Here is an 11,695-nt window from a genome sequence, read left to right as displayed (position 1 = left end):
GTTTATCTGTCCTGGATACCATGTGTCAACAGTTCCTATCTGCAGCAGTATACATGCTAAGGTCTAGCCAGATTGTTAAGGTAGAGCTGAGGTCATGATAGCAGTTGCGGGGGGGGGGGGGATGAGAAGAAACATGAGGGAACTATAGGAATGTTGTGTGCTCCCTCGGTGCTATGCTGCACCCTGGCTGGCTCATTCCTTCCTTGTGACCCTTCTGTGAGGGAATGGCCAATTGTGTACAGATGGGCTTTGGGTCTCCTCTCTGACTCCCATCATTTACATCAATATATTTGTTTGTTTTGGGTCTTCTGATACCTGATTGTGTCGACATCTCATAATCCCATATGGGCTTTATTGCTTCTTTGCTAGATGGCTGCTTGTCTCACTTCAAGCCTTTAAGACCCCAAGCACTATATCTTTAATAGCTGGGCACCATCAGCTTTCTTTGCCACATTTGCCTATGCATCCATTTTGACTTCAGCTACAGTGTCAGTCGGGAAGGTGAGCATCACAGAATTCCAGGTTATTAAAACAAAGTGTTTTTACATTGTGGAAGTACTTAAGTAGGCTCAATGGGGCTTTTAATAGATGGATATTTTTGGAAATAGACCTCTGGGGCTGTGGTGCAGCACTTTATTGGAAATGGGCTTTTTGGTAACTCTATTAAATGGCTGGGTGGAACAATGATGATTGCACTTCCTGTTTTCCCGGAGAGATCTGGGTAAGTGAAGGTGGGGGGAAATGTTGGTAGGATTTTGTGATTTGGTTATCAATGATTGTTAACAAAGTTACACATTTGCAATTGTACTGGGATTGAAATGAGCCATTTCAGAAGAAGGGAAGTGAGGATCACATGACCATCAAAAAGAGGAGCCAGGAGAAGAGTAATCCAGGAGACAGATCATTGTACTACTGAAGAATAGCAGAGGAACTATAGCAGCAAAAGCAAGAACTAGAGTAAGACAGTGGTGGGCTTTCCAGGCAACAGAAAGAGAACAACGGAGAACCTCAGGCAGAGGCTCCCTAGGAAGTAGAGTGCGTCTAGGCATGTGATTGGGAGAGCAAGGTTTGCTGACCCACAGAGCTAGAACTGAATGCCTTTGGGCTGAGGCTTCTTGAAGAGTGTTAGGCCTTTGGGTCTTAGCAACAATGATCAGAAAGAAGTTTAGTATTAGGCTGCATTCTCTAGAGAAGCAAAACTAGGGACACTTATATATGAATAAAACAAAGCACTTTATATCAAGAGAGAAGTACACACAGTCACAGAGTGGGCAGGCCTAGTTGAGCTTAAGTCCATGGGGCAGATGCTAACTTGCAGGCCCTTCCCAAGCCAGATATGGAGAAGCATAAAGAAAGAAGACGAACCAGGAGGCAGGAGGACAAAGCAGGAAGACCATAGCTAGTGAATATGGAAGCAGATGGGCAGATCAGCTATCAGGCTCTGATGGCTTCCAGGATCAGTGGCCAGTATGACACACTGTTACCTCAAGTCCAAAGAACTAGGGGTAGATATGACAGATGTAGGATCCTGACCAGCAAGGAGAGAAAGAAAAATGAGTTCTTCACAGTATGAAGTAGGCTACACTCCAATGGAGACATCATCAGTCTCCATACTACCTAAATAAGTGATTTCCTTGTTACACAAGGGTGCCTGGAGTTGTTTGCATTATATTGGGGTCACACTACTGAGGCTCTTGGTCCAGCCAACTTGACACAAACTAAACTATCACAGGCATGCCTACAAGCATTATGGCGTAGAAGCACTTTAGACCATAGAACTGTACCGTGAGCATTTCTGATCCAAAATTGTAGCCTGTAAACTTTCCTGGTAAACCCCATAATTATGAGTGTGATCTGTGAGTTCTCTATGACCATAACAATGGATTAAAGAACGTAAGGGAGAGTAGCGCGCCTTCGAAGGATTGTTGGCGTCGGTGTTGGTAAAGAAGGGTGGAGGGTGGAGGAGGCATGTCTTAATTCCACCTCAAAGGAATGGGCCTTGAGCAGATATTGAGTTTTATTCTCCTCCCCGTTGTAAAGTCAGGGGAGGTCACATGCCACCTCATGCCATCCTAACAAGGCTTTTCTTCTGAGGTTTCTTTGGGTGGACTTAAAATTCCAACCTTTTAGTTAACAGCCAGTGCATTAACCATTTTCACCACCTTGGGATTCCCTCACTAAATACAAAATACTGTTAATGAGATGCACCATTAATGTGTGTCTGGTAAAGAGAGAAAAATAAGCTGGGTTCCACTAAAAATCTGGCAGCTAAATATCAACCAACATCAACTGTATGGTGTCCTATAATTTCAAAGATACTAAAAACATTAAATGGGAAAATGAATACCTTAGAATTAATGAACTATAGCACTTAAATTCATTATGCAGAGCACATTGGCCTATGAATAGCCGGAGGGAAAAGAACAAGAATTTGAGTACCAGAATGATGCTGTGAATAAAAGGATGTAATCCAGATCAACACTGGACTGAAATTAGAGTGTGAACTAACAGTAAGAGCCTTAAAGAAACACATATCTAAAAGCCGCAATAGTTTTTATTGCATTATGAACTTTCGTAATTCCTTAATACAATGTGTTTAAAAACAATTGAGATGCCATTAACAATAAACTTCCTGTCCAGTTTTCTCAAAAGTACAAATCCCAATATTGCAATTGACAAGTAAGAATTAAAAATCAAAATCTTGGCTATTCAAAGAGATCCTAGAAGTGCATCATTTGGGCAGGATGCTAGGTTTTGATTTTGAGCGTGGGTTTTTTAGCACCAACAGAATTCTCTTAGCAGGACCATTTTTGGGATGACAATTTCCAAGTTGTAGAGAAAAAAAAGAAGAATGAAGTATCACACTTTAGAAAGACCCCCAAAGTAAAGATGGGAGACTTCGTGAGAGGAATGCCTAAAGCTAGCATCAGAAAAGCGTGGAATAAGCTAAACTATGCTATCTATATAAGCCTGCTTCAGAGTGTAGCCTAGGACCCTATATACTGATTCCAGAATGATACACGGAAGGCCAAATTAGTGAGGATAATCCAGTGGCCATAATTTCCAGGAAATTTAAAAGAAAAAAGTTCTCATCACATGTGACATAGATCAGCGATTCTCAACCTGTGGGTGGTGACCCCTTTGGGGGTCAAACGACCCTTTCACAGGGCTCACCTGATTCATAACAGTAGCAAAATCACAGTTATGAAGTAGCAAGAAAAATAAAGGTTGGGGGTTAACCACAACATGAGGAGGGTCACGGCACTAAGAAAGCTGAGAACCACTAACATAGATGATCCCACTTTGGATAAGAGCAAAACCTAGTCAATGGTCTTGCTTACATATGCCACACATACCTTCTTAGAAGGGCAAGGACAAAAGAGTGAGATTAAGATGTCAGGGGGCTAATCAAAAACACATGAGTCATAGACAGACATGAGAACATGGTGTGTTCAAGACACCAAGGCCAAGTCTTGAAAGAATGGCTCAGAGATACAAGCCAGTTAGATTAAAGGGATAGTGTCCATAATTTACTGGTCAATTTCTGGGTCTCTGCCAACCCAACACTTTCAGGTCCATTAGATGTTGGACTCAGAGTAGCAAGGTCAATCACATTACAATGAGCCTGGGTCTCTTGATACATAGCTAACATTACGATGTTCTCTTAAAGGCCCAGGGGGTGGGGAATTATGATACAGAGAGAAATAGAAGAACTGGGGAAGGCATAGACTATGATTGTACTAGCTCACAATACCATGCCCCTCCCAGGTTTTTAATACATAAACAATTCCCAGCTGCTACAACAACAAGTAAGTGAGCAATAAAATATATTATTGCACAGGGAAAAACCTGCTGTCAAATTTATCCTCACTCCTGGAGACCTGTATGCCAGAGTAGAACTACACCATAGGATTTGCAAGGCTACAATCTTTATAGAAGCAGGTGGCTACATCTTTCTCTCGAATTGCACAGGAAAAGGGGGCTCTTTCCCCAATATGGGCTCCATGTCTGTGCTTTCTCACTAGCTAGCTTATGTCTGATAAGCCATTGTTTCTCTCAGCCTTCATTTTCTCCTCTTGAAATGAATCCATCCAGGCATAATGCACAGCATTGTACGAAATAAGAGAACAATTTATACGAAACACTCAGTATAACACAAGGGCTCAAAGGGTAGATCAGTACATGGTGGCTGTGATTAACGATTCTAAGAGCCTGTTGAATGGATGCATTTAATGTAATTTCACACACACACTTTGGCAAGAGTTTATCTTTCTCTTAGAGATCTAGGTGGAGAGAGTACATGCATTTATTAAAACCTAGTTGCTTACAAGTCACACCCACACACAAAAATCTCACCTAACAAACTACTCATGCTATAAAGGGAATATTAATACAATGAAACAAATAACATCCATAAAACAAGAGTCCAGGTACAAATGCATCTCTAATGGCCAAATGTAGGAGCATCAAGGATATTAGGAGTCAAAATGGACTCACTGACAACGAACTACAACAACAGAAGATGTTCATGGCCCTTTCTTTCCTACCACTAATCCTCTGCCAAAGAGTCCTGTGGGTGTAGGGCTGAGCTTTCACCTGCTAATTGAAAGGTGAGCAGTTAAAACCCACTGGTCACTCTGTTGTCATCAACATAGTGATTGATAGGACAGGGTAGAACGGCCCCTGTGAGTTTTCAGAGATTGTAACTCTTTATGTAGGTAGGAAACCCCATCTTTTTCTCGAGGAGTGGCTGGTTTCAAACTGCCGACATTGCCAATTGCAGCCCAATTGGTTACCACTCCACCGGCAATCCTCCTGTAAGTCAACCTCAGCCGGATGACAGTGCAATTTTTGTTTGTTTTTTAGTCACTCTGTAGGAGAAAAATGTGGCACCCTGTTTCCATAAAGATTGCAGTTTGTCAGGCCCATGAGTCCATTGGAATCTGTCTTGTAGAGTTGCTATGAACTGATATGTGTGTTCGTCTGGGAATTTAGAGAAACAAATCCACAGAAATTCATGTATAAGAGAGAGTTTTATATAAAGGTTAAGTACGCATCAAGAAAACATCCCAACCCAGTGCTGCCCAAGCCCACAAGTCCGTTAAACCATATGTCCGACACCAGTCCACAAAGTCCTCCTCCATCTCACAAAACAGAAGCAATGATGCCAACTGCAGGAGGAAAGCTGAGTCAGTGAATGTGTAAGCATCTCAGCGCTGGCAGGGGTCTCCACACGGCTGTTCCAGCACTCAGGGCTGCATCGGGATAGGTCCATGTGGATTCTCCTCAGGGATGTCTGGCAGGAAGTGAGTCTTGCCAGCTAAAGCAGGGAACTAGCTAAGGCAGCTGCACCCTGGTCTGACCATTATAAAGCAAGAGACCCGAGAACTAGAAAGGCGAGGCTCACTGAGTCATTTATCCCTCCACCTTTCAATTAACCTCACATGTGTTTACTGGCCAGGTTGTCACAATAAACTAACTACCTCAGTATGGAATTGACAACAATGAGTTCTTTCTCTCCATTGTGTTGTTTCATCTTCTAGTGACTCTACTGGGTGGGAAAGAAAGTCTCTAAAAACACTAGATCTAAGGAAACCTCACTTCTCGGCTTGTTGGGGTGAGAGATCCCTAGCCCAGGTTCCATATCAAGTCCTGTAAGTAAGTTTCATGTTTCGCCTACAAGGCGAGCATATGACCCAATGGAACCATTCTCTGTATATTTAAGGGACTAGCATGTTCTCAGGGCTTTGTACTGTGGTCTCCTCTTCAGATGCCCATCCCTAGGAAGAGTGGAGGACTAAAAACCAGCCCAGTCTATCTTTGAAAAGCTGAAACCAATGAATTCTCTCTGCTCATTTTTAGAAGGACCTTAGACAAATATCAAGCCCTTAAGCCCACAAGACTGTAGTTGCCCAAAGGTACATCCATCTTTTAATAACTCAAATGTGTCATTAAATTATCAAGAGCCCGTTTTTTGTTGTTGCTTTGTTGTTAATTGTCTGTGTTGATAGCCACTCCATGCACATAGAATAGAATTGGGCTCCATCAAGTTTTCACAGCCATATTCTTTCTGAAGAAAACCACCAGGCCTGCCTCCGGAAGCACCTCTGGGTAGGGTCAAGCTATCAAACTTTCCATTGGTAGACTAGTGTTTAACTGTTTGTACCACCCAGGGAACTCATAGCTCTCCTAGGTCCGCCGGGCTTTGTATCCACCATCTTTGGATGGACAGCCCTATCAAAAACATAAAAATGAAGGGAGATCAGGCCGGGCAGACAGAGCATCTGAGAAGATATGAGCCACACATGGACCTGTGGACTCAGCAGTGCTGAGAATGACCTCCATAGAGGGATCCCATCCTTCCTGAGGAAAGTGTTTCTATAAGAATGACTCTCCCTGTTCAGCACGTTATGAATTGCAGTTGTCTATGATTGACTTACATTGCATTACATTGCAATATGCCATGGTGAGATGTGACATAATATAATGTAAGTGACAGGCAGCTAAAATTTGACAGCAAGAAAACTTTTTTATACCCAGGATCTGCTATCAAATGTGATAGCATCTATCAATCCATTTTTTTCCCTGCAGATAGATCAGAACTTTGATGTTCATGAAAAGCGGGCAATTTCAAAACACTTCAGTACCTGCACAACTTAGTCATCATAAATCAGTTAAAAAGATAGAGCACACAGGTATACTCTAAAAATGGCATCCTGTTACACTTCGGTTGTGTTCGTGAGATTTGGGCTGAATGAGGTCGTTTGCTTCCTAAGATCCTCAGAATGTTGTTTGGGGAAGTGACGTTCGTTTTCTTTAAGGTGTTGCTAAGTGATGATCAGAGAAGTCCTTTTAGTGCCTAGAGAAGACCAGTGGATTTCAGCTGGATGTGACTTCCCTCCCCACCCCAGGAGACAGCGGGAAACACTGTGGATGTTTTTGATTGCCACAGCTCAAAGTGGAGGACTGAGGCATTGGCATCTCACGGGGGAAAGGTACGGACACTGCTAAGTCTCTGGAGTACACAGGGGAACACTCTCAGGGCCATTACACCCAAGGCCCTGGCAACGCCTCGCATCCTAGAGCTAATTGGTCCAAATGAAATTGAGTCCTGGGCTCGGGGATGAATGCAAAACTAATTTCTTCCTTTTTTTTTTTTTTTCCCGCATCTTTATTTGAAAGTCTCAGCTGCCAACTTTGCGTTTTCCACCCACCTGGGGAGCGGACACTTTCACTGGCTTCAGGATCATTTGCTCAGGCGCTGCCTCTGTGGGAGCCTTGGTAGCCGCCATTGCTGTCTTTTTAGAAGCTTGAGTTGCCTTTTTTGCTTCCTTGGCTGCCCTGATGGCCTGTTCTCGTTGGGCCTTTCTGACCTCAGGTTTCTGATTCCTCTTGGCCGTTCTATCAGCAAGAGACGCACCAGGGATGGCCCTCTGGAATTTGACTGCACGACGGGTTCTTTTCTTTTGAATTTCTTCCGCTTGCCCCTTCTTGTGCTTCCTTCTGTAGAGGACCGTCCAGTTTATCTGCCGAGGGTTCCTCTTGGAAAGGAATGCCGATTTGCATGTTGCATTAAGGAACTGGAAAACCTTTCTGTTGGTCCTGGTGTAGCGCCGCCCGCGTCCAGGGTTAATCATGTACGCACTGAAACTGCACAGCCCGACCTGCAATGACTGAAGCAGCAGAGGACAGGGGAAGATGGTGAAGCGGAAGAGAGGATCATGGGAAGGGACCTACGGTCAATCAGTGACTATACATTAGACACTCAGCAACATCTCTAAGACTTCAGGGACTTATTTGTCCATCAAAACTGATTGAAGGTTTTGACCACAGACAACCTCACAGCAGGGTCCATAGTGAACAGAACACATGATTGCTGGGGTCCCATTCCATTTTTGGGGCTCGCTTCTAAGGATCCTTGGGAAATGGTTTCACCTTGCTTGCCATAGTATTTCCTCTACTCTGAGGGAATTGCCTAAAGAAGAGGCAGTTCTGCCTCCCTCTCCATTGTGCTCATAAATTTTAAAAGTAACCTTAGTACAGGACACATAAAGGTACAGCTTTTCTAGTGAAATATAGTTGAGCCGGAGGGCCAGGGGTCCTGCTTTTCCCCATTAGCTCATCTCCCAAGGCCTGGCACCACCTAAAATATAGTTTAAATCCTTCTGGTTATCTAATGAGGAAGGCTTTCTCCACATGTATTATGAATTAGGCCAGAGAATGACACCTATGTACCACAGGACACCACTTCTCCAACATGCCTGCCAGAAAGACACTTCTAAAGTCACAGCAGGTAATGATCCATTGTTGTTTAAGTGCATCTTACAGAGGACTCTCAACATCTGAGATTTTCCTCTTCCCAGATACATGGCCAAACCCAAAATAGACCCACTGGCATTGAGTCAATTCTGAAAAATGTCAACCCCATAGGACAGGGCAGAACTGCCCCCATGGAGTTCTGAGACTGCAACACTTTGTAGAAGTGGAACACCTCATCTTTCCCACTCAGAGCTTCTGGCTGGTGGTTTCAAACCACTGACCTTGTCATTAGCATCCCAGCATATAGCCACTATGCCACCAGGGCTCCCAGATGCAGGACAGGACCTCAGCAAACAAGAGAATTTAGATGGTGAGGATCCAAATAAGTATCTTTGCTATCCCATTGACCGTCCCTGAGTACTTGGGTCCATTATTTCAGGATTGAGTTCTTTGTAGCTTTATTTGTTACATTGTGTTAATGATGCCTGTCATAAAGTGATTTTTCAGGATCACGTGTGATAATGATGGAAGATATTTACTATAAATTCTGATGCCTACTAATATCTATCAATTAACGACTGCCTACTGTTATAATGGTAACAATTAGAGATGATGTGTGTGAAGTGCCTGGCATGTAGGAGATGCTCAATATCTGTAACTATTGTTGTTCGATGAGTTTGAACTCATAAGCAGGATGAGTCACAGAAACATGTATGAAATGTAGGAGGTTTAATTTCCCTTCCTTCCGTCATGCTTCACGTGAGTCTTTCTTTTATTTGTGACTGAAAATCTCCAGGCTGCCCATGAGAGCTCAAGGCCCCACTTTGGTCCTCAATGACATTTAACTTCTACATAACTCATACATCAACAATTACATAGAAATCTAAGTATTTAACATGCTGTATCAAACTCAATCAAGCCATTCCCCTATGAGGACGTAGATGAACATTTTCATTTTGCAGATAAATCGCGAGAGACAGAGAGAGAGGCTTAATATCTTACCCATCCTCTGCCAATGATTCATCCGAACTCATAGGGAACCTATATAGTTTCCTAGGTTGTACATTTTTATGTGAGTAGGTGGCTGGGGATGGAGCCCTGGTAGGATAGTGGTTATGCATTGGACTGCAATCCATGGGATTGGCAGTTCAAAACCACCAGCAGCTCCCCGGGAGACAGACTGGGCTTTCTACTCCTGTAAACAGTTACAGTCTCAGAAACCCACAGGGGCATTGCCATGAGTCATCATTGACTTGATGGCAGTGAGTTCTGAGGTGGCTGGTGGCTTTGAATCATTGACCTTGTGGTCCAAGGCTGACCTGACAGTGTGACAGTGCCACTAGGGGTTCTTCAGTATCTTACACAAAGGCAATTAAATATTAAATGGTGAATTCATGATTCAGATTAAGGTGTTGTGCTGTAGAACTTTGGGGATATTTTATGCAAGTGGGTATAGCCAAGTTGAGTCCTTCCTTATAAAAGGATTCTGTCGTGCTTCAGTACACTAACTTTTGAAGTTAGGAATAATTCTGTGCTTCAAAAAGTTGGACTGCACTTAATAATTCTTTCAGTCTGGGCTGGTCTCTGCTATTCACACTATGACTCACTTGCCTCTCTGGAGTTTGGGTTAGGATATCTGAGACCTCATCCCCCATGGTATCCCTGGCTCCATAGTGCTACCACATCCCAATAGGAGAAAGGTTCCCAGGCTGGAAGAGAAACATAACACCTCGTTAGATTCACTTCTAGTTAAAGCATTTCAGACTAAACAGTGAAAACGCCTAGCTCACTGCCACGGAGTCAGATTCCGACCCTGGGAGAACATGTCGCTCCCCACTGGAAAGAATAGGATAGCCTCTGTGGCTCTTTTCTGCTGTCCACCGTCTGGATACCAATTTTTTCACATATAACATCTGCTCATCTTTATAACAGCTCACCATACCCACTGTCATCGGTTGCTTCTGCCTCATAGCAATCCTGTGTAGAGTTTCCAAGACTGTGGGTCTTCATAGGAGCAGACAGTCGCATCTTCCTCCCGAGTAATTTTATGATGGGCTGATACCATGGTTCACAGACCACTGTAAAAAAAGGACAAGCCCAAAATGTTGGTGCTGCATTTTCATCCGACCCGTTGCACAAAATAAGACACGGGGCTATTTATGGATTCTCTCTAAGAGGGGGCCACCTAGAAGTATGATGATAGGGAGAGAAATTATTGAAATCATTTTTCAAAAGTTTCTATAGAACCAAATTTACCCAGAGGAAAACCTTCTACAGAACAGTAGAGGTTCATTCACTAATTACTTTATCTCTTTTTAAAAGGGAGATGACCCTGTTCTCATTATGGTTTGTTTGGTAAATAGGGGACATGTGGTTCAATTTACATGCTCCATACAGCAAATACGGCTTAACTCCTAGCTAATGCATCTCAAGTAGAGCCATCACTTGGCTGTCTTTTCAAGCTTGCCTGTAGTTATGCTGTATAGAATTCAGCAGCTCTTGCAGACTAAGGTGAAATAGGGAGAACGGTCAGTGAGAATTCCTTAGTTCTCCATGGCCCTATCCTGTTGTGTGCGGGGTTAGACTAAAAGGTGTATAACAATAGTAACCTATCAATAGAACATAATCGGAGTGACAGAAGAATCTATCCTTCCATCAGGATATAAGAGTTATCTTTTGACTAACAATATCCAGACAAAGCTCTGCATATACTATGCATACACACACGTGTTTGTGATTTTTGTAGTAAAGTTTCAGCACCCCTACCAATGCATACTCCTGCCCTTTTCTTTCTCTTTAAGGGAGAAATGCTTAAGATGATCTTTTGTACAAGTGAACAAGCAGGAAGAGATCCATCAAAATCACTCACAGCATTTACAAAGAGGAGCAGTGAGGGAAGAAGAGAACTCTCTAACAGTCAGGCTCACAAACAACCTGTCACAGAGAAGGAAAATCTACAACCAGGCAGAACTTCAGAGAGCTGGTCTTCACACTTGCCTTTAGATATTGAAATTCATGTTAGGAGAGTGATTGCCACCAAAAAAGCATTGCTTTTTTCTCCCTAGGAGTGGCTACCTATTCTCAAAATTGGCTTGAGTGAGGTCATATTTATCCTTGTTGTTCTAGAATAACAGTTGTTAAGGATCACTTCTGTTACGCCCCAAAGATTCAGACTCTATTCTACATCTGTGTCTTATGATAACAAAACACTGATTTTTGCCATGTTTTAGCAATTATAAAATGGGTAACAGTGTGCTTCTGCTACTCTTTATTTTATGATCAACTAGAAAGCAAAATTAGCTAGCAAATATCAGTGTCTAGCATGTAGCCAGTGGTCAAAAAAGGCTGATTGAATGGTTATATGCATATAGGAAGGGGCTTCAAAATTATTGAGGAAAAAAACAAAACCAACTATGTTTTTAATTCCATTTTGCCA

The 11,695-nt window shown here is 42.9% G+C and overlaps 2 protein-coding genes across 3 annotated transcripts in view; one reads left to right on the top strand and one right to left on the bottom strand.

The window, feature by feature from the left end:
* CDH8 (cadherin 8) overlaps positions 1-11,695 on the top strand; it is a 472,175-nt gene that overhangs the window by 417,652 nt on the left and 42,828 nt on the right. The gene's annotated exons all lie outside the window — the stretch shown is intronic.
* On the bottom strand, positions 7,185-9,914 carry LOC105978803 (60S ribosomal protein L24-like). The gene is made up of 2 exons (XM_045293880.1): positions 9,867-9,914; positions 7,185-7,733 (listed from the first exon to the last, which is right to left on the bottom strand). Exons 1-2 carry the CDS (start codon positions 9,912-9,914, stop codon positions 7,185-7,187), a joined length of 597 nt encoding a protein of 198 aa, XP_045149815.1.

This window comes from Echinops telfairi, unplaced genomic scaffold, assembly GCF_000313985.2.
Source record: "Echinops telfairi isolate 266 unplaced genomic scaffold, ASM31398v2 ScPeMD7_2291;HRSCAF=2852, whole genome shotgun sequence".
Taxonomy (NCBI): domain Eukaryota; kingdom Metazoa; phylum Chordata; class Mammalia; order Afrosoricida; family Tenrecidae; genus Echinops; species Echinops telfairi.
The sequence above is the reverse complement of the archived record's forward strand: the minus strand, read 5'-3'. Positions and strand labels throughout refer to the sequence as shown.

Bases quoted from the DNA above. Each gene is read 5' to 3' on its own strand.
- LOC105978803 (XM_045293880.1), bottom strand. From the start codon at position 9,914: ATGGGGGATGAGGTCTCAGATATCCTAACCCAAACTCCAGAGAGGCAA. The intron at 7,734-9,866 runs GTGAGTCATAGT...GATTGACCGTAG, and splicing joins CCCAAACTCCAGAGAGGCAA to GTCCCTTCCCATGATCCTCT.